At 42.2% G+C, this 25802-nt stretch overlaps 2 protein-coding genes across 3 annotated transcripts in view; one reads left to right on the top strand and one right to left on the bottom strand.

Moving 5' to 3' along the window:
* LOC148155048 (uncharacterized) overlaps nucleotides 1–2463 on the top strand; it is a 14142-nt gene extending 11679 nt beyond the window's left edge. Inside the window, exons 4-7 of the mRNA XM_088014242.1 lie at nucleotides 978–1097; nucleotides 1199–1255; nucleotides 1345–1452; nucleotides 1575–2463. Coding sequence (XP_087870368.1) covers nucleotides 978–1097; nucleotides 1199–1255; nucleotides 1345–1452; nucleotides 1575–1667 — 378 coding nt within the window. The 3' untranslated portion in view covers nucleotides 1668–2463. The remainder of the gene's footprint in view (nucleotides 1–977; nucleotides 1098–1198; nucleotides 1256–1344; nucleotides 1453–1574) is intronic.
* plekhg4b (pleckstrin homology domain containing, family G (with RhoGef domain) member 4B) lies at nucleotides 2187–25802 on the bottom strand. Of its 2 annotated transcripts, XM_014994985.2 has the most exons (24): nucleotides 24451–25802; nucleotides 20191–20388; nucleotides 18067–19312; nucleotides 15023–15226; nucleotides 13482–13605; nucleotides 12999–13092; nucleotides 12394–12480; nucleotides 12063–12179; nucleotides 11658–11756; nucleotides 11119–11261; nucleotides 10905–11043; nucleotides 10680–10802; nucleotides 10233–10385; nucleotides 9079–9950; nucleotides 8736–8985; nucleotides 7906–7995; nucleotides 7551–7775; nucleotides 7228–7398; nucleotides 6974–7151; nucleotides 6450–6566; nucleotides 5688–5969; nucleotides 5117–5352; nucleotides 3869–3931; nucleotides 2187–2535 (listed from the first exon to the last, which is right to left on the bottom strand). In XM_014994985.2, the coding sequence occupies exons 1-23, from the start codon at nucleotides 24517–24519 to the stop codon at nucleotides 3887–3889; spliced, it is 5262 nt and encodes a 1753-aa protein (XP_014850471.2). In that variant the 5' UTR covers nucleotides 24520–25802; the 3' UTR covers nucleotides 2187–2535; nucleotides 3869–3886. The 2 variants fall into 2 exon arrangements, with proteins under 2 accessions (XP_014850471.2, XP_014850472.2); XM_014994986.2 differs by lacking the exon at nucleotides 3869–3931 and having other exon boundaries at nucleotides 24451–25801.

Raw genomic sequence — 25802 nt, 5'->3', positions numbered from 1 at the left:
CTATTGTCATAAAGTCGTCAGAAGTCTAGTTTGAAGTTACTACAAACAGTGAAGAGGGCATAGGAAACATGTGGAAGAAAATGATTTGGTCAAAAGAGAAATGTCTACACATGCAAAAATGCAAAAACTACATTTCTCCCTGAACACACCGTCCTCACGCTGAAACATGGTGGTAGCAACATCATGCTGTGGGGCAATTCTAGAAGGAAACTTGTTCAAAAGCTGCAAACCATGAAATAATCTTCAAACCCGCATTTCAGGTCATGATATATGATAAGTACAAATTTTAGTTAGTTTTTTTACCTTTACTTATTTATGCATTTAAGTTTTTACTTTTGAACATTATGTGAATTTCCAGTTGTATTTAAATTATCTGATATTTTGCTACTGCATTATAAATAATTTCCGGTGTATCAAAAAAAAAAAAAAAAAAAAAAAAATAGTGAAAAATTTTGGTCCTCATAAAATAATTCGTTCTGCTTTCAGACATATTTAGACGCCAATACTTCTCTGGTCGTAACATTTGGTTATCATGTTTTTTGTGCCTGATTCATAATGAGCGGCTTGCTGCAGAACATCATTCTTTGCCTTGGTCTCACCAGCAGGTACTGCCATCTTATGACCTCACCACAGTGCAACAAACCGACATGCATACTTCTCAGACACTGTCAGCGGGTTGTTTTTACTTAACACCTCTTAATAAAAATCACAGGGCTATTTACTGCTTGCAAGATAACACAGAATTGTATTCCCCATTTCTTATTGCACATCTAAATTAAACACGACTCCTACTGTTTGCATCAAAGCTGCCTGTTCCTTAAATGCTGAGTATTTTTCCACTGATGTAAACCGTCTGCGCAATTCAATGTTATTAATAGTATTACTTGCAGCGATCTACTTTATCTTCAACCTGATCTCATATATGACAGCTTAGTGTGTCATCTGTTTTTTTTTTACATTCAACTTTTTTCTCTCAGTCTCTGCAGATAATGAGCGGCATCCTCAGTGTCGCAGTGGGCATACTCTTTGCTGCAACGCAGCAAATGCACCAGTCCCTCTTCTGTCTTTTCAGAGTCTCACAGCTGACCGGAGCCCTTGTAAGTCGTTGCTTCAACCAGAACTAAGTCATTAAATAATAAAAAAAATAATAAAATGGCAATAAAGGGAAGTATAACATCTACATTCTCCTCCCCTACAGTTTGTAATAGCCGGACTTGTTTCCAACCTGTTGTTCAAATATCCAGCGTTGCTGATGGTGAGAGTTTAACAACTTTAGTTATCTATTCAGTAGTTATCTTAAAAAAAAACAAAAAAACAACTATGTGTGACTTTTTGTCATCACAGGTGTCAATCGCAGTTAACTGCGGCTGCATTGTCGTAGCCGTTATTGGTGCCATTCTGATAAGTGTCGACCTAACTCGGTGGGATCCACAAAATGATCCATTTATGAAAGTAAGAACATCACCAAAACTGATTCCAGCACATTTATCAGCAGAATCTCACACAAATACTTCCATTGTGACAATATTGTATATTAATGATGTTTTTTGTTGTTTTTTTTGTGTTTGTGACAGATTGAAGTGATGGGGCTGTGCGTGTTGTTACTGGAGGTTTTCCTCTCTGCCGTCCTCTGCTTCTGGTTCTTCAAAGAGAAAAAAGCAAAATGATTAAGCTGCTCGTATTGTTTAAATTAATCGTGTTACGGTGAAGCTATTTGTGCACAGAGGACTGTGGAATTGCATGCTTTTAGAGGAGGCAGTGACACCTTTTATGCTTTCATGTGTGGCTTTGACTCGGTTGCTTGTGCTAGAGCAAAAGCCCCTGCAGCGCAGCCCGGGCTGTGGTCTGCGTCTGATGTTTTGACATGGACTGTGAAACGCAAGAGCTGCGGTAAGAAAACGTCAGTTTCCCCTCTTGTGAGAGCATAAACCACATTTTACCTCTGCGTCTCTTTGAGTAACGGTGATATCGGGTCTCCCTTTGCATTGTGTCTGTACGCAGAGGGCTCTCTGTGTGGTTTCGCGTTCACACTCCAGCAGTGGAAATATTTTTGTCACTTGTTCTGAGGCATATTCACACATTCACACTTTTATCTTTATTAGCCAGGGTAAAATAAAAAAATAAAAATAAAAATAAAAAAATCTTCAGCGGCAATCTTTAATGTGTTGGAGGAATAGACGCAGAAACAGCTTTAAACTTTTTATTAATCTGTACAAACGTGTAACTCAGAAGTCACGGGAATACAATGCAGCACTGTCTGAAAGTGTCTTCTACTTTATTTGCAAAATACATCTACAATATAAACACACAACTATCTCATTGAATCAAATGTACAGACCTCTGACGTACCATGACACGGACATGTAGAAACATAACATCATGCGTTAGTCTACGTGATTTACAGTATTGTCAGAAAATGCTATTTTTCTGTTTGAGTTTAATTAAAGTCTTAGTGCTCCAAAAGTCAAGTCGTCCTTATTTCCGTCTTCTTTTTCTCTTGTGTGGAACTTGCTGTACGACTTGAAAACTTCACAACTGCAAACGAAAAAAAAAAAGACAGAAAAGCAAACATAAATAGCTTCAACGATTGCACATCGAAAATACACACGGAAGTAAAACCTCTACTTAAGCGAACATGCAACGCTGAACATGCTAAACAAGGACAAAGCAGAGATTTTGGAAGCGAAATATCTTGTCAAACAGTCATTTACAAGGTAATGTGATGTTTGAGTGTCTCTCAAAATAAGCTTCATTTGAGGTTGTGCCTAAAAAGCATTAATCAGAAAATATTATTATTATTAATAATAGTAAAAGTAATAATCATAAAGCTTTCTCCGCTCTAGATAAGAACTAGTTCCTGTGTTACATAGCAACGATAAACAGCTATAGTAAACAATAAACAATTCTGGAGAATTGAAATGAATTTAAATGGAAAACGGTGTGCACTTGTAAGGCGTTTTATCTCGTCTCCAAAGGACTTTTCACTACGTTCAGCAATTCTCAAATTTTCACTCACAAACTCCTACCTTCTGAAACTCCTTCAATCCGCTTAATCTCTTTATTTCTGCTCTTTACTTTTGATTTGAATACTATTTTAAAACGATCTAGTTGTGGAAAATATGTATAAAATACTACAGAACTAACTAAAATTAAAAATAATAAGAATAACATCAAGGAGTGCATATTATATTTTTTATTATTAAGGGGATCAAGGAAGAAAATAATAATAAAATGAATAATAAAAAAAATTACCTAACCTAATATAAATATAAGCCTAAACAGTAAGAAGAAATTATGAATTAAAACAACAAAATAAAAATTCACATGATGATATTTGTGTATTTAAATCAAGGCAAAAACAGGGAAGTTGACTATTTTTAAAAAGGTACATGTACTTTTTAAAAATAGTCAACTTCTCTGTATATAATATATGTATTATATGTATATATAAAACATATAATAGATGTATATATTTTTCTTATTGCTCACCCTATTAGGTTGAATGGTTTTATTCAAATACAATACATTTATATGCACTGCAAGGCCGTAAAACACAGATGCACAACAGCATGCATGTGTTCAAACATGCAGAACATGAGCTTCTTTTGTGGGTTGTGTTTTCCCCCTGATGTCAGATCCACAGAGAAAAACAGGCAAATGAGGCAGCAGAAAGCCAGAAGCTAACAGGAACACGCAGCCAGACAGAGGAAGAGTCTGCTGAATGCATCTGGACACAACTTCATGCAATACGAACATAGACACCAAAAAAAAAAAACACTTTTACTTAGATTAGTAGTCAGGTCAGGAGTTAATGTGGTTGGAAAGAGAACAATACAAAATGTTCACTGCTGTGACTGAGGTTACTTACAGGGCTAAACCCCACCAGTCAGACTACTGTGGAGAGGCCGACCGCTACATGAATGGCTGCTCTCTGGTAAAAGCAGAACAGCAATGAAAATAGAAGTGTGAGAATCTAAAGCCTCAACGAGAATCTAACGCCCCAATCTAAACCTCCAGGCGGGAAATTAATTTACAGTAGAGACAGTTATTTTAAGAACGACCCAAAACTGTAAGCATAAAATTGTCAAATTATTATTATTAATAATAATTGTTATTATTAGTATTAGCGAAAACAACAATACATTTCAACTGCATCCAATTCTCACTTTTAAAATCTTTAATAGTTTGCTACAATCAGTCCTTGAAAAAAAGGAACAACTCAAAAACATCAATAAAAGCCTTAATTTAAAATCCCTGAATATGATAATGGTGTGTAGCCTTAGTTACAGCCTAAAAAGAAGGAACAAAGAAGCTTCACATATTTAACACTGTTGAAATTTGGGTCATACGGTTTTTAGTCTTGTTAAATGTTAAAATACTAAAAGTTCTCCTCTGTTCTTTCTTCTGACTTTTTTTTTGTAGCTCTTAAAAGCAAAACTTTTAAGAGCTGCCTCAGGAAACAAAAACGGACAAAAATTAATGACGTGACTTGCAGTGTCATTTAACCGTTTGCTCTTGTGCAAACTCTGCATCCTCGTTTGAAAGACTCTTAAAATGAACCTCGAATGACCAGAACGCAACACAAAGTACAAAAATAAAGAACATGAAGGTGTGACAAAAATTTCCCCTGAATTCACAAACTTAGATAATTTGTCTTCATCTTACTGTAAAGAAGATGGACGAGAAACGTTGGATCAACGCTTTCATCAAACTGTATTACACTTCAGCCAGTTCAGCAGAGATCTCCAGAGCAGACTGCGACTGCTCAGGCTCCACATTGTGGCTTTATTTTGGCCAAAAATGAACAAATAATGTCACATAAGCTTTCCATTATCTTTCAGTTACAGTTTTTTGTTCAAAAATCCAACAGAGAAGTAAAGTTAGACGCATTTCAAATATCAGAAGCATTTTTCTTTTCTCTAAGCCTCATGTAGGTTTTGCGGCTCTAGACAAATTTTATTTAGTAGCACCAGAGTCAAAAATGTTTCTGTTGGACTGGAGCAAGTCAGAAGACGTTAGAAAAGAAATGTGGTGCCTTTGCAAACTCTCATCTGCGGCACAGAGTGCGACTGCAGATAAAAAGGCCTACAGAAACGACAATCAGTCAGACACTTACTGCTGTGATGAACTTGGTGCCCTGCGGCTGGAGGTCTTCATCTTTGTGGAACATCGGCGTGGAGGTGATGGAGGGAGGAGGCGTGGAGGAGCAGAGGAAATCAGGCGACTCGTCGTTGTTGTTGTTAAACGTCTCCATGACGACGCTGGGAGGTCCAGGGATGGTGAGGGTGCTCAGCCCTGTGACGCTGTCGCTGGAGTTGCACTGGGAGGAGGACGTCTCTGAGCTTTCAGTGACTGGCACAGAAACACAGAGAGTAGATCATCCAAGGCAGAAAGTATAAAATATTTGAAGGCTAAAGTTTGCATTTTTCACACCGACTGCGACAGAGCTAAAGCTTCGGCGTGTGTTTGCGTTTGGCAGCTCCTAGTGGTAGCACCAAAGAAGACACTTTGGAGAACAAAAATCTGAAGAACATTATTATATTTTTTTAACCTGTCAGTTTCTTAAAAAGACAAATGCTTAGAGAGTTAAAAAAAGAGAAGAAAACGTAAATCAGAAATAAAAAATCATTTCTAAGATCTAACTTTAAGCCATTTTATCTAAACATTCAAATCAAGTATCCACTGACTCATGGAGGGCCTGCTGCTCACGACGTCCTGCTCCAGCTCGTCCTCCTCTATGCAGTCGTACGGCCACTGGGCGAAGGACGCCACGCTGCCCATCGGGTACAGGTGTGGGTGAGGGTGGGACGGCGAGGAGTACAGGTGGAGGTTGAGGGAGCCCAGCAGAGAGGACGACGACTGGCTGCTGGAGGAGGAGGTGCTGCTGTTGGAGATGGTGGAGTGGGGCCTCTTGAACGCGGCGCAGTGTTCGAACGACGACACCGCGATGGACGCCCGCGTCCGACACTCTGTGGGCAGAAAAGAGAACAGAGACGATGCCTGAATTGAAAAGGCAAAAGTAATTTCCAACGTTGAGAAGGGAAACTAATTTTCTGACATGGATTAGGTAATGTTTTTAAAGATAATTTTGATTTGGCTTTAGTAAAAAAAAAAAAAAAAAAAAAAAGAAAATGTTAAAACTTTATGATTTTTGATACAGTGGTTCAGAGAGTTTGTCCAATAGCTGGCCAGAGAGTTAACTGGGTGTTAAAAACATTAATTCTCAAACATTTGATTTGTTTTACATTTTTACACATTTCCTTTACATATTTACCTCGACTGGTTAAAGATGAAGTTATCTGAATGAGTCTAATAAGACGGATAGTGCGGACAAAAAGTTTACTACTCACATCTACAGAACCTGTCCTTGCAAAAACATAAACTGTCCCTTTAAGGCTACAAAGGAAAAAGAAAGATGAGTAAAATCAGATTAAAAGAGCACAGCTCACCTGTTCCCTTCATGATGTAGTCAATGGCTCTATCACTGATGGCTGCATCGCTGGGCTTAATGTCCATGAAAGGTTTATTTCCAATCCCCATGGAAACCATCTCCTGCATACGCAGCTCTACGATGAATAAAATCAAAAACAAACAAACGTTATTATTTTTCACTTGAAAAGAATCAGGCCGCAATCACAGGGATTCTAAATCATTTTTTGAGACCATCTGTGTGAAAGTTAAAATATACTCCAAGAATATAAATGATCTCAGCACAAGTAGGATGAAATGAATCCATGTGGGATGGAAGAAAATTGCTACTGGAAGAATAACTTCCGGCTTGTGATGGTAGGACAGAAAAAGCGTTTTTGCACATCGTTGGTCGCAACAAATCCACTGTCTACTCCTAACATTGTCTAGTCATAGTGAACAGCTTAGCAATGTTTTTTTTTCCTTGTTTTTAGCAAATCGGTGTAAAAATAGTCACAGATTTTATGTGCTGTATGGACACTTTTTGTTTGACTTTGTAACCCACCTCTGTTTCTGAGGGCCTGCCTCCAGAGGATCTTCCCAATAATGGCCGTCCACACTGCCTTGACCTCGGCCGAGCTGGCCTGGAGTATGAACGTGTCCTGGGACTTCCTCCGACGGAACCAGATCTCAAAGCGAAGGCCGCTGTCACCAACGTTTTCCGTCATACCTATTTCTGCTGTCTGCACAGGAAAACACAGAAAAGTTTAACCCAAGTCAGTAAACAGAGATACATTTGGAAAAACCCCGAAATCTTACTTTGAAGGACTGCTTGTAGATGTAAATGTCGTATCCTCCCTCTATCTTCTTGGTCTTGCTGAAGAGGATGAGGTCCTCAAACAAGAAGACGTGGCGAAGGTATTTCCTGCGTCCGCACCAAACGATGAACTCATCCTGGCAGCGGAGCTGACCCTGCTCTTTCAGGTTCACCTGGAGAGGAAGCATGGCCGCTCACATGCGTCACAGAGAACAATGCAGTTCCTCGTGGGATGAAAACAAGATGACTTCCATTTCAGAAAATAGCTCTGATGACCCCTCAGTCGCCTTAGTTATAGAGACGTGATCTAATCCAGGGTACTCACGTCGCAGCCACGGATTGCATCCATCGCCAGCAGGTCGTTCCCGTGCCGAAGCTGAAACCGCACCATCTCCTCAGCAGTGCGAAGGTCACTCAGCTCCTGCTCCTGAGAGTAGCTGCACTCCTTTATCAGATCTTTGAGCAGCAGTGCGTATTTGCTCATCCTCTGAATGGGCTTCAGCAGGTAGGACGCCAAATCCATCTTGTCTCCGAGCTCCAGCTGCTTATTCTGGGCAAACAGATAGAGAAAGGCAGTTCAAACTTTTTTTTATCAACGGGTTTCCTTACAGCAGGCCGATGTGACCTGTAGCTCAACTCTGGGGCCATGAGGAATGTGACCAGAGCAGTTTTAAACGCACCTTAAAGAACTCGTGGCCGTGGCTGCAGAGCAGAGCGTCTGACTGCGGCTTATTCTTGCTGTACAGAGCGTACATCCCAAACTGGTCCTCCTGCACCCAACGTGAATCGGTTACCATGACTACATCACAGAGCAGCAAACCGTCATTTCAGCCGACAAACACATTAAAAGACCAAGACCTCAGAGTGTGCTGGGAGGCACATGAATTATAGAAAAATCAGAAACTACTTCTAATTACGTGCTTAAATCCAGTGATGCCTTAAGCAGAATTTTAAAAAGTAAAAAATAAAAACACAGAACCTATACATTTTAATTATTAATTCAAGCTAAAAAGTTAAAGAATTATAGAAATAAAAAATAATGGAAAAAATCAATAAAAACCTGAACAATATTGGAAAAATGTAAAACTGAGATAAGGATAAACAACAAGGCAGAAAAAAACATGCAAATAGAATGTGGGAAATAAAATAAAATAAATGATAAAATATAAAATAAGGATCACAATTAATAGAAAAACAAAGAACACGACATACAGTCAATGAATTTGAAAAATAAAAACCAAGTACATAAACTGAAATAATAATGAAAATGTAATTTAATTTAATTTCTATATTTCAACCACTTTCAATAATATATGATATATTACTTGACTTGACGTTCTTCATGTGTGATGTATTTATTTGTTTTGCTTATACACTAGTAATATAGTATCCTGGCGTATTTCAGCTTTCAGTTGTCGGTACATTTATTTCCTAAGATTTTCATCCACTTTAAGAGAGCTTTGACTTCATTTACGTCTCACTCTTGACTTTTACAGAGACCTCCACTTACATGTCGCAGGAAACAGCTGCTGATGCTCAGCGGAGAGTGAGCGCTGGCCTCCAGCTCCTTCAGGAAGTACTGGCTGTGGAAGTCCCACAGTTTTTCCAGGTTCCCAAAAATGATGCTGCGCTTCCCTCGCAGGTCCTGCGGCAAGTCAAGGCGCTCCATCTCGGGGAAATAGTGCTCAATGATGTAGCTGAGGGAGCGAACGTACTCCCTCTCTGTGGAAATCATTTCGTCCATGATGTGCTGAACTTTACTGGGAAACACAAAGATGCGAACGATAAGCACGTAACGCAGCTTACTGTGTTCATGTGAAGTTATTGCCAGAACAACTGGGTTATACCGTCACCTGCTCTGTTTCTTGCCATCTCCGTCGCTGCGTCTGCTGTGTGTCCTTGAAGGTGTGGACATGCTGCGGCTGCGTCCCAGAGCGGGACTGGTCACGTCGGGCCTCAGCAGCTTCTTCTCTGCCGACACATTGTTGGCAACCTCCAAGCCCTTGATGTAGACCCCCGTGTAGCCGTGAATGTGGCTGACGTCCGAGTGGCCGCCGTCCCTCGGGGTCAGCTCGTAGCTCATGGTCTTCTTCATGATCTTCTTCATCGGGTGCTTCCGCAGCCGAGTGGCCTTGGAGTACACCGGCTCAGAGTGGCAGGAGACGGTCGAGTCGACGGTGCAGTCGCTGTCCGTGTCATCGAGAGTGCACGAGCTCTGCCCCAGCTTGTCTTCTCCGTCCACGGGGAACGTGAAGCGCGACGGAGACGAGACGGAGCCGGAGGGGCTCCTCGAAAAAGGCTCAGCAGACAGACTCTTGCTGTCCTCAAATGTAAGCGGGGTAATAGCTCCGGGTAAGTGGAGACACCCATTAGCGCCGGGAAGTTCTGGGGGCACCGCGCAGCTTTCTGCAGCCGGTAAGGAATCCCCCGTGTCGACAGCGCTGGGGCTCTGGTCGGACGCCGAGGCTCGAGCCAACGTCGCTTCCAGCTGCCGCTTGGTCTGCTGGCATTTGTGCCACATGGAGTTCCACTGCTGCAGCTGCTGGGGGCACTCCAGCGAGAGCACCATGCTGTTGAGAGTGCTGAAGTTGTCCATGGAGAATTTAGATGCTTCCGCGCAGTAATCCTGCAGGATTTTCACCACAGACGGTGAAAATGTCTGATCGGGGCCGTCCAAACTCAGCTGGTGGAAATAATCCTGACAGTGCTCTATCCACTGCTGCGCCTGAATACGTGAGGGAAAGCAATTCACTTGTAGAGCAAAAGCATAAGCTAAAATGGGTTTATTCAAGTTATGAATGGTTGATGTTGAATTGACAATTTGAAACATTTAACTGTGACAACAAAAAGAGGAAAAAAAAACAAGAAAAAATTCTGTGTACTTTTCATAGCAACGCATAGTGAATTAAATATGAATATATTTTCTTAAAATTGTATGACTAGAAAAAGAAATACCAACGTATCACTTGACTTTAGGCAGAATTAAAAAGTGATTTCTGAAACTCACAGAGTCATAGAACTCGTACAGGTTTGTTAGGACTTCTAACTTAGCCTTCCTCTCCTGTACTCTGCTCAAGACGGAGCCCAGACGTTGTTTAAAGTTGCAAGCAGCCGATTCTGGAAGGGAGCTGGGATTCTGATCCAGGAGCCTCGTCTGGAACTGTCAGGAAAAAAGAAAAGATTGCATGAGAATGACGTGTCTGAGAACAGCCTGTAAGAGATAGTTTGGATTTTTCAGGTGGGCTTTCAATGAAAAGACATGAGTAGTCAGTATACTACATGAAGCAGGGAACAGAATTGGAGAATTGGTCAAAAAAATTTGCACGGAAGTGTTAAGCTAAAGGCTTCTGGGAGGAAAATTGGGATAGGTTTCAGCTTTTAAGCATTTATTTTCCTTTTCAAGGTGATTCAACAGAACCATTTAGAGGTCGTTTCTTTTGTAGTTTTTATTTACCTCTGACTCCTCCAGAAACTGCTCCAAACTCTCCCTCATCTCTTTTATTTTGTCCGTAGACAAAGTTACAGATTCCAGAGGCAGAAGATGCTTCTCGCCCTCTACGCTAAACCAGCGCTTTATCTAGAAAGAAAAACACATTGTTCATCCAAGTAGTTTTGTTTTTCTCAACATCAAACAGTATTTAAGGATCTGGTGGAAAGGGATGTCTGAATCTGAACTCACCTGTTGTGTCTGCTCCTCAAACTTGTGAAGCTCCAGCAGATCCTCCAACTCCTTCTGCGACTTGTTGGACAGGATGACCAGTTTATGAACCTCTTCGTCTACTTGGTTGTAGAGTGCATTCAACATCTCAATTGCATCTCTGAAAAAGCAAAATCACCACGGTTGGTAATTTACATTTTCACGTCACGGGTCCCGAGCTGTCGTCTAATTGTACCTGTAGTTTTCATTCTCACACGCCTCGTCCTTCCTGATGCGAGCGAGAACAGTCCCTCCCTCCAGACGCAGTCGGTTCAGACTGGTGTCGTCTAGTACGCTCTTCATGAGATGCCTCTGCTGCTCCAACACCTCAGACACCTCCTGAGTGGCAAATTAACGGATTTCGCAAAGGAACGGTCAGAACGTTTTAACATTTACTGATACAAACACAAACTTCTCTACGTTTTGTTGGGATTTTATCAGATAGACTTACACAAAGTTGTTCATAACAGTGAAGTAATATGGTTGTTAGCTATTTGCTAATAAAAATCTGACAAGTGTGGTGTGCTTTTTTTTATTTAGCTGCTACGAATCAATACTTTGTAAAACCACCGTTTTAGATGCAAAAATGGGAATACTTTAGAATGGCACTGTGTATTAAATAAGAAAGTCAGGGATAAGAAAAAAACATCAGACATCCAAATTTGTCCCCTGAGGGTCACCCAGATGTTTCCCAAGCACACAAAGCTTCTTATTGTATTCGAGCGAGTGCTTTACCTGAGAGGTCTTGAGGTCTACAGAAACACTCAGAGTCCTGATGGACTCCTGGAGGAAGCCGATGGCTGCACTGCAGCTGCTGGCAAAGGGCTCAATTTTCTGAACGGAAAAGAAAACAAACCGAGACAGACGTGGATTAATAGCATTACCACAGTCAAAACGAAACTATTGCCACACGTGAAACCAATCATGCTTCGACAAGCTCGCAGGCTTTTCGCTATAATTGTTTGCAACATTACAATGATCTACCTTTGTATTTTTACTTGCAATAAAAAAAAAACTAAATAATGCTAACAACAAAAAATAAAGGAAACAAAAGCTTTCTTTTTTTAAAGCTTCTTGAGCCTCGTAAAACAGATGTATTTACAATTCTGGCAACAGAAAAGGTGCCTGCGTCAGACGCACTTGTCTGAAGCTGATCCAGTGGTTGTGGTCGTAATGATAGGTGCCCTCCAGGTCTCGTGTCAGCTGGGTTTGATCGATGTGCTTCAGCAGCGCCTTCAGGGATGAAAGCGTCTCAATCTGTGCAAAGGAGGGGAAAAGAAAAAAAGGGTCTGAGTTAAGAGCATGCCGCTAGTCTTGCCTCAGAGGAACAGCAGATTTAAATGCCTGCAGGTCAATTCCTGCACGCAGCTAATCTCAGTCATCAGACCATGTAGTGAAAAGATGAAAGAGGAACATCCAGACATCTTTCAGACGTATATAAATAAGTAAAACAATTAGACGTCACTTTTACCTGCACGCCAATATCCCTGTCCAGTTTGGCTGATCCGTCTTTGTCCACCAAGAACAGGATTGAATAAAGTGCATTCGGTACTAAAGCCTGAAAACAATCGAGGACAAACTCCAAATGAAAACAATGCATTTTATTCCCATATAAGTTTCTCACAATGAGAGAAAAAGACAATCTTACATCATGTAGAGAAAAGCCTAACCATAACATGATGATATGTATCGTTTGGCTTTAGCTGCAGCCAACCAGCTCCCAGCCGGTGGTTAAAAACAGACAAGTAAAGACAGGCCTCGGTGCGAGAGCCCTGAGGTCAGACATTTTTTAAAATATGCCTTGGAAGTGCAGGCACTATTCTCTTTAAGGTGTGCCTCCTCAAAAAAAAAGCAAACAAAAAGAAAAAAAAAAAACCCAAAACAAAAACACAAACCACACGGTGTCGGAGTCCGAGAGGCAGAACAATTGCAAACGTGTAAGGAATGAAACGTATCATAGCTCTGGTGCGGAGACATAACATTACAGACTTTTTTAGCAAGGCAGAGAGAAAACAAAAAAAAAAAAGCCTTTGGGTGTGTTGGAGGGTAATTACATACTTTCCACAGCGGGCTCACCTGAAATTCAAACAGAGATGACAACAGAGTTGGGACAGGCTGCTGTCTTCTGCTGTCTATTATAACAGCCAGACCTTGATCACGCCTTTCTTTCCTACAACCAGAGTTACGGTTAGTGTGCTGCCTTGATCCAGCACATGATTGCATGCAGTTACACAGAAATTAATACTCTCTATTCTAAGGCAGCAAAACCCCTTTATATGTGATTATCTTGTGCTGGGTTTAGAGACATTTTATGTTTGCTTGACTAACATCAAAGACATGCACAATGTTCTCCGAGTGGAGGAATGCCGAATGCTGGACAGACGTCTCCAGCAGCAGACTCCGTTCATGAACAAAATGTTCCAATATGCTGCTTGAAAGAACCAGTTTGTACAACTTGTGAAACGACAAGTGCAGAGATCATTTATGTTCATCATCTGTAGTTACTATTCCAATTTGGCTGTGTTTAATGGTGCATAATCCTGAACACGTGACACATACCTCAGGGTTGAGTGGTAGTAGCCCAGTAAACACGTTACATCGCTGACTCTGCATGTGTCAAGCGTCCACACCTCGGCTCTGGTGCACACCTGAAGCACCGGTCTCCCTCCACGGTCTCGGTTTCCTGGAAAAAGAGGAAATGCATCTCAGCGCATTTTGTTGGGATTTCAGTGTAATGAAAATGATTTTCCAAAATAACCGTGACACATATTTGCATCCGACCTCCTTTACCCTGACGCCATATATTCAATTGCCTTTAACTAGTCAGTAGAGTTCCCCTGTATGTCGTTTAACCTAAAGAAGCTGCTCTGTGAAGGTTTAATGGTCTGTTAGAAAACATTAGTGAACAAACCGCATCATGAAGGCAAAAGGACACACAAGACAGGTCAGCAAAAAGCTATGGGAAAATTAAAAGCAGGGCGAGGTAATCAAATTATGTTAAATTTGATTAGTCAAAGGAGAAGATTGCACATTCCATGGATTACATCCTCCCTATGGTGAAACATGTTGGTGGCAGCATCATGCTGTGGGAAGGATTTCCTCATATGGGACTTAGAACCTAATCTGAAGTGATAGGAAGATGGATGGAGCTAAATACGGGAATGTTATTAAAACTACTAGAAGCTGCGAAATCCAGCTTGCAGCGGTAATTGCAGTGAAATGTTTGTGTTAGGGGTTGAACACAAGGATGTGCCACCATTTGTAGAATTTTATTTGTAAAAAAAAAAGTAGATTAACATTTCTCATTGTTGTTATCATCTTGCTTATAATTATGCAATATTTTTAGTTTACCGCAAGAAATCACAATTAAATTCTTTGAAGTTTGAAAGCAGTATAATATTTCCAGTGGAACATGTGTCTTCCTCTTGTTTTCTCATCTTTCTTGTCTTTAGCACATAGGAGCACAGATGGCAACATGAAAGTTTTTTTTTTTTTCATTGAAAAGGTAATTGATTGCATTTGAATGTGGCCAGCAGTTTCAGACTAAGTTGGATTTTAAAAAGGTTCGGAGTCCTGCACATCCAAGACAAGGCTTCGACTTTGAAAACCCAGTCTTACGTTCAAAAACCTCAACAATATTAATTTTGTGTGCAACAATAGCACATTCAGATTGTTATCTCCTATAGGTCCAGTTTCCCAAAAGCTGTTTGGGAATAACTTTATTGGCGCTAAGTAGCAAAAATAATTTGAGGAAATAGTGTCTTTTCACTTGCTAGTAGTCACAAAGTGCCAAAAAGTATGATTTTAAATGGTTTGATGCTTCACTGATTGAAATTATTTTGAATACAGGCCTTATTACTTAATGACTAATTGGTTAAATACTGTATTGAATTCAAAATGCTCAGTTATTGGACCACATAAAAACAGAAAAATCTAAAGAAAATTTCTAAAAGGCCTTCAGAAAGAACAAAAAAAGAAGAAATGCAAAAAATGAAAGAAGCCTAACTAACAAAGTCAAATTAATTTAAGGAAATACAAGTCGGCATTTGAACAGCACTGCACATGCGAGACGAGCTCACTGGATGCAGAGAGTTTCCTACCTGCTAAGATCACAGCCCTTGAGGTGAGCAGCTCTTGATTGATTTCTGACATCAGTTTGGGAAAGGCCGGATTATAATCACAGGAAGATCTCTGAGCAGAACCTGGATTTAGGGTAATCCCATTTTCAGCTTTGGGACTGTGTGATTCTTCAACACTTGTTTTGTGCCGTCTGATGTCACTGCTAACGCCGTCGGTACGCTGACCTGTAGAGGTAAGCGCAAACGGTGAGCACAGCTCTCATAGGCTCCTTACTGAGGTTTACCAGTGTTCAACTATAGAACTAAATTAGAGGCTTCCCTTTTTACTGTCCCTTGTACCATGGAAGAAGTGGTTATTTGTGGAGAATTAAGATGTTATCTATCGGTGAGTTCACCCTGAGTCATCAATGGGACCAGATGTGTGGTTTTTCTGAGTCACAGGTGAGTCTGGTGTTGTTAGACTTTCATATTTTTACCTTCGCCTTTCAACCCAGTCAACCCGGAGGCTTTGTTTACAGGAGTGACGGTTGAACATTCCCAAGTGATTCCACACATCACAGCCTTAATTCATTTCCAGAGGGAGCAAACAAACTGCAAACACACTCCTGGGTGGCTTACTAAACGGATACTAATGTCAAAACACAAGAATTGTTGAGAAATAAGTTAATCAGTAATGAAACAAATACATCAAATTACTACATGGATTTAATATAGTTAAACATTTCTGTTGTTTTAAGACAAGTGACTCAAGTTATCCGATGTTGGCGTGTAAATTGAATTTAATTAGCCAAACTAAGTGAATCTACTGAATAATTTCATGATTAACGTTTTTTGGGGTTTTTCATAAATTTTATTAACCTTGTTCTCAACACATCAGGCGTCACACAGTCTCTGAAAACCCCCTTTTCCTTTCTTCTGGTGTCAGACTACTACTTTATGATTGGCTGAAAATTTAACCTTTGGAGAGGTTGTAACGTAGGAAGTTCAGAGGGAACTCTGAAGTGCTGCACAGCAAGAGAAAACTCTGGTCACTGTGGATTTTTGAGTGTACAATATGAAAAAAAAAAAGTTGTGCGATTCTGAAACTGCAGCTTTTTAAAAACCTTGGTGTGCCTCGATACCAGTAACTCGTGTAAACCTTGTTATAGTATCGTAAATACAAATTTGAAAATTTGAGTAATTGTTCACACATATGTCACCAAACCGTTACTAATAACGTGCTGCACCCACTCTGCGGGTAGCTCTGCATGTCTTTGCCATTGATTTGATGGATGACTGTCATCTGTTGGCTCTTTAACCAGACTGAGGCCTCTGGTATTGTCCTGCTGTGCACCATGACAGTAAACCCCCCCATGAACAGCCTCTATTGTCTTTAAACAGTTTGTGCATTTCCTGTGCGACTGCGTGACCAGGACTGTGTTCGCAGCACGTTTCCTAAAATACTTTGTTTCGAGAGGAAGTGACCGACATAATGCAAAGCCGCCCTTTTATCATCCTGTGTTTTTAGGCAAAAGGTGATCCTAAATCTGCACAGGTTGTTGTATTTGAGATGAAAACCGAGTTTAAGTATTGCAAACATTTCCTGTCATTATGAGAGATTCGGCATCTGGCTGGGTTTTTCTGTTCAAAACAAGAAGAAGTCAATACAGGTAATGTTTCTCAACAACATCACCATGGTTGGAAAGCATTTTTTAGCCCCCTGGATCCCTAGTGACTGCTTGACTCACAAAGGAAACTTTTGTAAGAGAGGGAACCTATCTGGGATCGTCAGTGCATCCCCCGGCAACCCGAATAGCATTGCAGCGTCATCTCATCGGGGTCCCTGCGGTCAGTTTACAGGGTTTACAGGATCTTTTGTAGGCTTTGAATTACCACTGTGAGAAAACTGGCTCCGCAAAAGCTGAAATACGACCTCGGCAAGAGTGATGAGCTTTTACTACAGTGTTTCAGATGATCGACAGTTATCTTGTCATCAGGAAATGTCTCTCTCAGCGATATTCCACATATTTAGCAGAGCACACACAGTTTTCAGTGCGCGCTCACAATTCACGGAAGACCCAGCGCCATTTAAAAACAGCACGATTTCCGAGGTGGGACCCTCACATCTCTGTTTTCCTGTGCCACCCATCGCAGACCAACAGAAAACAAAACAGACTCATGGCAGGAAAGAAAACACAGGCTTGAGCGCAAGCGTTTTTTTTCCAGGGTAGGGCCATACATGCCTCCCTGAATGCGCCAAAGAACACATAGCGTGGGCTTTAAAAAAAGCCAATCACTCATTAATGAGACATTAAAGCCTCAGAGACATAAGCTGTCTCTACTCCTACTGGAGAACCAGCCATTGGATGAACTGTTGCGACTGGTCCTGCTGCAGGGCATTACTGCACACCCTGCTATTAGTTTGAGGTTTGTCAAGCTCAGAGGGTATTAGTTGATGAGTGATAAGTCATCATGTTCCAAATAACGGTAGAGAAAGCAAAACTTGTCAAGCAGTCATTAGAATTTGAAAAGGAGAAATTAAATCCCTTCATTTAGGTCAGAAATGCATCATTTCTTAGTTGAAAACAATTATACAGATTTGGGGAATAGTTAGGCACTGTGATTGTAGGACAATTTTCTTGTCAGGGATTAATGCACATTTCAGAACAGAAGTATTTGCTGTAAAAGCAAGGCGTACGTGACGATAGCTAAGAAGTACAATAACATGCCAGTGAAGGAACATATCATAATTACTGCTATGCAATAAACTTGTGGTAAACTCAATTTGTTAGATAACTGTACTGCTGTAATCTTTACCTCATAATTTTTCTAAGGTTTCCTGAAAAAACACATTTAGCATTTAGTTACTTGCTTTAACAGAAAGTTCAGCAGCTGTTGTGTTTCACAGCTAAAAACAACTAAACGGGTAAAGAAGCAGAGCGGCCTTAATACATTTTGTGTTGCTAGGTCATATTTTATATAGTATCTTGCTTACACGGTATTGAGGTACATTATAAGTGCGACATTCAATGTGTTTTATTGGGATTTTATGGCATGAGGTTAATAATTGCTGCACCAGGACATACCTGAGTCCTCTTTGCTGCTCCTCTTCTCATTTCCAGGAAACACAGCCTCCACATCCAGCTTCCCAAAGCGGAGCGTGTAACCGTTCATCAACTTTTTGGGAGACACGCTCGTTGAACCTCCAGAGGAGGATCGCTCTCGGTGGCCTTTGACCTGGCCTGCCTTGTTAGTCCTCTCCAGCGACTTGGAGCGCCTGTCTGACCGCCTCTCAGCGCTCCGTAGCCCCTTCTGCAGGTAAAACAGAGGTGTGTTGGGCCTGGAGTCGTCGCTACTGAGCCAACTCCGGCTGCCGAACTTCCAGGTTAAATGCTCTCTGGGAGAGGCGCGGGTGTCGGGGCTGCTGCCCGGTGTCACGGCTCGCTCTCTCGAGCCAGTGCCATGTTCAGGGCTTTCTTCCAGAATGGATTCAGAGCTGGACCCGAGGGTCATTGGGTTCTGCAGGGCCTCCATGTAGGATTCCCTGAAACGTCTCCTGCTGCTTCCATTTGATCCAACAGAGTCTCTCGGGCGGCGTCGGAGATCTGGCGTACTGAGATCCGTATCGAAGGAGAACCTACTAGACCCTGATTCTCTTTTTCTTCCACCAGCGTCATCATCTGCTGTTTCTTTACCAAACTCCTCTACGTGTCCCTCTATTTTAATGACTGGTGTTACTGGTTTTTCCCTACAAACACGCTGGTTTTCACCACTTGAGTCCTTGTGGTTTGTCTTTGGGGAGGTGGGCTCAGAGAAGATGGAGTCAGCTCCCAGAGAGACCAGGGACTCTCTGGAGCTGCGGTGGCTGTCCAGCGTCCCGGTGGAGCCGCTGGTGCTGCAGGTGCTCAGGTGACCCCTAAAGCTGCCTCTGCTGCTGCAGCGAGCTTGCATGATGGCGTCCGCCGTGCTGCTGACAAACAGCGGGTTGACCACGTTCTTCCACGGCGTCTTGTACACGGCCGTACCGGTGGTGAGCAGGCAGTTCTGTAGAGGGTGCAGGTTTCGATCTCGTGTCACATTCTGCAGGAACTCAGCCGTGAAGACGCTGCCATACATGCTCTCTGGAATGGGGATCTCTGCGATGGCCTGCCCACTGGCAGACAGGCATTTTATCACCAGCTTCGCAGCTTTGCGCCCCAACGGAACGATCTGGAAGTAGAAGTCTCCTTGCTTCAGTCGAACCTTATGCAGCGGTGCAAGTTGCAGGACGACTTTCTCGTGAATGCAGAGGGGCCATCCTTCGTGATAAAACAGCAGGCCTCTGAACTTTACCTAAAAGAACGGAGAGACGTCAATTAATTTTAGATTTCCCAAAACGTATTGTTACCGTTCGTGTTTTATGTCTCCCAGCACTTGCTCTGGCTTCAATTTACATGTGCAAAGCTGCTCAAACACATGTTTAAGTGTAATGGAGGGACAAGATGCTTTTACAGTACGTTCTGGCTGAATCACTCAGAGCGATCACTCGGCTTAAGACAAAAAAAACCTGTCTGATCAGGCCTGGTTTCGAAGCAACCACAACACAAATCTCTGCTGTGACAGCATTAAAAGAAGAAGAAAAAACAGACCTAAAGATTCAACGCTCAAGGGTTGGTTTCTTTCACTTCTTATGAAAACCGAGGGAAAGACTGAGGAGGTGATCTCCCCCTGAAAGCTCTCATATTGCCTGCAGTACAAAGACTCTCATGCACAGCGATCTGTTCTCAGGGGCCAGGCTTATGTGAGGCTATTGCTCTGTGGCTATCGTCACAGTGCAATCAGCAGAGAGTTGAATACAGAGGAGTAAAGTTTCAGTGCTTTGGTCTTAAGAGTCCTAACTCGAGAGAAAAAGAAATATTGAGTTTCACTTTGTACCCCTTTACCTTTGTTCCCCCCCCACCAAAAAAAAAAAAATGTTTCCTTTTGAAGTCATTAATCAACTCTTTCTCAGAGCCACTTTCGCTATTCAGCAAACCCTTTTAGCCTCAACTGTATTGTTCAATGCTCTTTCTCTCAAGTTTCATATTCCCTTCAAAAGTTAGGAAGAAACCTGGTTTCATCAAACCTGCAGTAAATCTCTAACTACATTATGCCCCCAAATGGAGGCTGAAATAAATCCCAGCAGACACTCCCAGATTCCTCAATTTGACCGTGTCCAGCGAAGCACTCACGCAGCTCTCCTTTTGGACGATCTGCAGGATCCTCTTGGCAGGAAGCAAGAAGTCGATGAGGCAGCGGAGGCCGTCTCCACGGTACTGCCTCTCCACCACGCTGAAGAGCTGCCACAGCACGGTGGAGGCGGTGGCACTGAAGGGACGGTACAGCGCAGACAAGGTGCTCTGGATGCAGTTGTCCAAAGACTCTGCGTCCTGAGGCAAAACGAGAGGCACAAATCAGAAAAATATGCTTTTCCCAAGGCATGCACTGAGGTGAAAACTGCTGCTTGCACAGATTTCTGTCATCATCTAAACGTCTCCCATCTGTAATGAAACATATGAAACATTTGGACAACTACAGTCAATGGTTCTGATTAACCCGAAATAAAGTACAGCTGTTCCTGTTGGGTTTATTTTTGACATTTCCACGGTTGCATACTTTCTCTAAAACCTTTTTGTTTTTTCCAGAGATATTACAACGGACCAAAATTATGTAACTGCACAAATGTATCAATCAGAAGGAAGACACTGCAGGAATGTACTGCATGTGAAACAATCTGCTGTATTCTCAAGGCTAAGCAGTACAATTGCAAGACAGAAGCATTTTACTCCAGACAGCATTTTGTTTGGCTAAAATCAACCAAACCCTGGTGGAGAAATGCTTTGTAATCTGATGGAAACCAAACTAAACCAGGTCTAAAACGCATGATTAGAACTGAGACAACAATCTACATCACAACACCGAACCAACAGTGAAACATGATGGTGGCAGGACCATGATTTGTGGCTTGGAGGAAATTACAAAGAGTTTTATTTTGACCCAAAATCTTGAGGTGTTTGCAAGAAAGTTGAAGATGAAGAGAAATGTATCTTTTCAGTATATACAAATAAAAAAAAGGATTACTTTGAGAGAGACAAATAAAGGCTTAGGTATTTATAATAAAAAAAAACAAAACAATGAAAAACAGAAAACTCTTGAAAGACCATCAAAAAAAACCTGGGGCATTATCATTTGACTCCTTGGCAGCAAACATATTAGAAATTGAGTGTGAGTTAAAACTTTTGCACAGCATATTTATCTACACAGAGCAGATAAATCCAACTAAGCATTCGTCTGTAAGCATGCGAGTGCCTGTGCAGGATTAAGCAGAAGAGTCAGGATGTTAGCGCATCCTAGCGACGGGAAACACCTGGTCAGAGCGACATCACCTCCATCACACACAAACAACCAAGCTGGAAAGTCCAGACTGGTCAGATGTTTTAGGCAGGGTTGTAATTCTGTAATAACAACAAAGTCATCACACATTATTTGACTCGCTCATGACCTCCCCCGACCACCATCCGCCACCGACGGAGGGGAAAATGTCCAACGCTGTTGGCTACAACGTGTTAGACGGTGGGACAGGACATCTGAGAATGCTGAGGTCCTGGATGAGGTTGACCTGCAGTGTAGGTTGCTTTTTGCGGTTCAGGCTGTGCCCTTCCTCTGATTAGTCACAGCCAAGGCCAAACATCGCCCCGCTATCTGTCCTTCCTGAGTGGAACACAACAGTGGAATAAAGACATCTGTCTTCAACGATAAGCATCCAGATCTACGGCCAAACGGCAGGGAAAGTTGGGGCACCATAACAGCCGTGTAGCCCGTTGAAGAATGCAGGGCTTAAGGCCTGTTATGCTACTTTCTTTAGAAGATCTATGCTACATTTACATGACAATATACATGCATAAAATGCCATATGGAAATCAAGAGACACCCTTTAGAGTGTCAACCTGTAGGACAGCCTGTGTTTCACCCTTTTACAGGAACGGTCCGGTTCATCTGAGCAGGCTTGGCATCATCAATTAGTGTAAGTACAATTCAGCTCATTTGGATACAAGCTGCGACCCCTGCAACAAGGCATTCATTGTGCACTCCTCCTCTCTAAGTGGCATGTGCTGTACAGTGTTGGTGCCCAGAAACAAAAACGCCCACTTCCATTAGCAGTCAAACATTGCTTTGGTTGAGACAAACATTTCTCTGGGCATTAGTCACTGTTGCGCCTAAGGGGAGAAGAATAAGGCGGTGTTTTATTAGAGGAGTGCTAACAATGGGAGGAAAGCCCTTGCTAGGACTGACTGGCGAGTTTGTGTTCAGGTTTCAAAGGCATAGCAAAAAAACTTGCCAGTGACAGAAGCAGGGTTTTGAAGAACAATTACCTAACAGAGCAGAGATTTGAGTTCAATTGCAGTTCAAAGACAGCTCATCGTGCAGGAGTGGCTCTCCGTGTGATCCGGCGCAATGGTGTTGCAACAAAATGCCACAATGTCGATAAATTTGCATTATCTCATTCCCTCTGCGGATAACAGAGTTTGTGAGAAATTTCAGGCTCTTTGGACACAGGCATCACCTGAGAATACTGTCTGCTCCAAAAATAAAAAACACACACATCTGCATATATCAGCTGGAGGACTAAGCCAAACCACCAAAGCTGGACTTCCCATTCGCTCCGAGCCACAGAGGAATGCAGTTTTGTGTGTCTGGCTGCAGAGCTTTAGCCAGGATGGAAGCAAAGTGGGAAGTCCCACCCTTTTTGATGCCAGGTCTTTGTAAAATGGCTGGCTACGCTGATGGAGGGGCTGAGGTGGTAATTGTTGGGTTTGGGTTCCAGGTGGGACGGTTTCGTCTGAGTGGTGGGTGAAAACAGCTGTTCGCAAGGTGAACACACAGAGTGACGGATGAGACGGGAAAACATGAAAAATAGAAACTGAGGTTTTATTTGGTTTAAGTTAAATAAAGTTATCTTAGCGTACTAACCATGACTTCAAAATGAATGAAGATTCAAAACCAGTACAAAAGAGTGCAACAGTGAGGCTGCTAAAAGAGAGAGAGACACAGAGAGTCAGAGGGACAGAGGTGGTCACCGACGCATTTAGTGGGTCACAGACACAAAAGACGTTGCCTACCAGGACTCCAGTGGAGCATGAAGTCACCAGGGGAGTGAAACAGGAGAGCCCTGAAGCCCCCATGCAGGCTGCTCACTAACCAACCTGCTAACATCCCTTGAAGGCAGCAGAGTGAATGAAAGCCGGCAGGTTGCTCAGACTTGCCCCACTCTGCCAGGTGCCAGGATGCCAACAAAGGAGCGAGGTTAGACCCCCGCTTTGAGCAGCTGGATTCAGCTGCTTGATCTGCATCCGGGGAAATCTTATCTCATGAGGGACGGTCAGGAAAAGAGAGGCAGTAGGGAAAGGTTTGGCTAATCTTAAACAGATAAGTGAGTCTTGCAAATGTATTAATATTCCTGAAAACATGGTGATGGTAGAATCATGCTGTGGGGGTGCATTGCACTGTTTCCATATTTCTATTTTCAGGAAATATTCAACACCGTTTAATCTTTTGCTCCCATCTCAGTGAACGGTTTGATATGACAACATGAGAAAAAGTAAAAAGTGGTTTGAGTAGTCTTCAGACTGACGTAAATTGATTGAAGTACTTTTCCCAAAAAGTTCCCACAGGATTTATCAGAAAGAGTTGACTTATATCTTCAGCTTGGAACTAATGACTTTTTCCAACAGGATGTAAACAGCACTGACAGGATATTGTCCCCGCGCTGAGCGCACAGTCCCAGCAGACCCCTATTGATGTTATTAACATCCTGAAAACACACATTTCTTGGATGTCTTTGAAATAATCCAACTCCTACAAAGAGGTCTAATAATGAATGGGGGTCCCTTTAACGGCGCGGGGACAGCAGAGACAAAGGGAGCTAACAAACTCTGCTGGTACCTTAGCAGGGTAAATATAGAAAGTGTGCACTCCAAAAACAATCGAGAGGCTGATAAAAGAGGAGCATCTCAGAGAGAAAACAAATTTAGGACTGACTGACTTCCTTTAGTTTCAAATAGGTGAAAAAAGGCTCATCTAAGCACCAAAACTTGTTTAAAGCCACTATTCAGCAGATATCAGATCAAATTAAAGGGATATTCATCTGTATTGAACAGGAAAGTAACTCAAAATCAGACACGCTGCTGCGCTCCTTTCTGCTTCACGCATTGCATGTACGAAAAACCGTAAGGTATGTTTTGGCTACAGCCCTGGCAGTCATAATATTAGCTGCTTGTGCACTGCTACATCAAAAACATCTATCTGTGGAATGTCTACAATCATACCCACAGGCTGTCGTTATCAGACATTTCCCAAAATAGCTTTGTTTTCAGTTGACAGAACAAAAATGAAACAATATACCTGAAAGAGAATTATTGTGATAAAAAAAAAAAGAGTTTTGAAGCTCATACCTTAATACTCAGGTAGTTATCACAGCTGCGGGACTTTGCCCTGGGGTGCATTTTGCCCTGTGACAGCATTTAGGCACCAGAAGAAGATCCGAAACATCAATAAATAATGTAGTCAAGTCTGAGTTGCTGATCTGACCCTCCACTCTCATGATATTAACTGGTCCAGGTCCAGCTCCATTTTTTTTTCCATCCGCCCCCCTGCCTGCCACTTTCTGTCTCTCCTTCAGCGTGCTGTGCAGTCGGCGACTGGAGCAGACTGACTAAACTCCAGAGCGTGAGAGAGGCAGAGAGCTGGCTTCCCCGTCACTCACCCTCCCTTCTTCTCCCTAAACAACTTCCCCCGCCCTGCGACTGCCGCCGCTCCTGCTCTGCTACTGAAGCCTCCTCCAGCTGGACAAATGCAGCAACTTGCAGCCCATCATTCATAAAATACTCACACTTACCTAGCCTGTTGCTTCCAAGCCCCAACATTCAAACAATAAGCATGCATCGGACTCTGACCAGCTCTTCTCCAAACTCCCCCCCACACATAAAACCCTCGGCACCCCCTGCCTGCAACTAGCAGCTCCCCGCCAGCCCTCTTGCCTCAATGGTCTCCCTTTGTCACCACAATACAAATGGACCAGGGTTTCAGCTTATTCTGCTGCTTTTCAAAAAGAAAAAAGAAAGGAAGACATTAGCACAGGAGCAGCGGCTCAGGTCAGGGTGTATAATAGCATTCCTATTAAATATTGTCACGGTGGAATGCGCAGTTCTCTAGCCGGCTAGAGAATGAAGTTATAATTACCAGCTTAGTTAACATTCCTTAATAATTACATCTGACCAGCAAAAAAAAAAAAAAAAAAAATTAAAAATTAAACAGGCACAGACTCAGAAACCTGGACGAGGGGAGAATGGATCTCATTTCTTTCTAAACAGGAAATCTATGTGCAGTGAGAATGTGAAGATCACATTAAGGTAGCCTGTTTAAACAGAGACAGTAGTGAGGAAAGGTAATTAAGTTGGTTTATATTTAGAGAAACGGTTGGCAACAGACAACAAAATGACCAGAGAGAAACAACAAGACCCACTGTCACTCAACACTTGTGGGCAAACTCTCTGCACGACTATCCAATAAAATGGACTCTTTTTTTGTGTGTAGCGGAGATATTAAAGGCTGATTCACTACACTATGAAACTATATGGTCTGTGATGTGATGTTAAAGTTTGTCTTGTTTTAGTCTCTACTCTATAATCTTCAATGTAAACAGAGGACGCACATACCTCATGTATATAGTCCTCCTCCCTCCAGCAGTATGCTGTTTGGACAAAGACAGAGCCTATAATTACTACTGAAACTTCTGAAACAGGAA

The sequence above is a fragment of the Poecilia mexicana genome, unplaced genomic scaffold (assembly GCF_051168715.1).
Source record: "Poecilia mexicana isolate PSO_F unplaced genomic scaffold, ASM5116871v1 scaffold_16, whole genome shotgun sequence".
Lineage (NCBI taxonomy): Eukaryota > Metazoa > Chordata > Actinopteri > Cyprinodontiformes > Poeciliidae > Poecilia > Poecilia mexicana.
The sequence above is the reverse complement of the archived record's forward strand: the minus strand, read 5'-3'. Positions and strand labels throughout refer to the sequence as shown.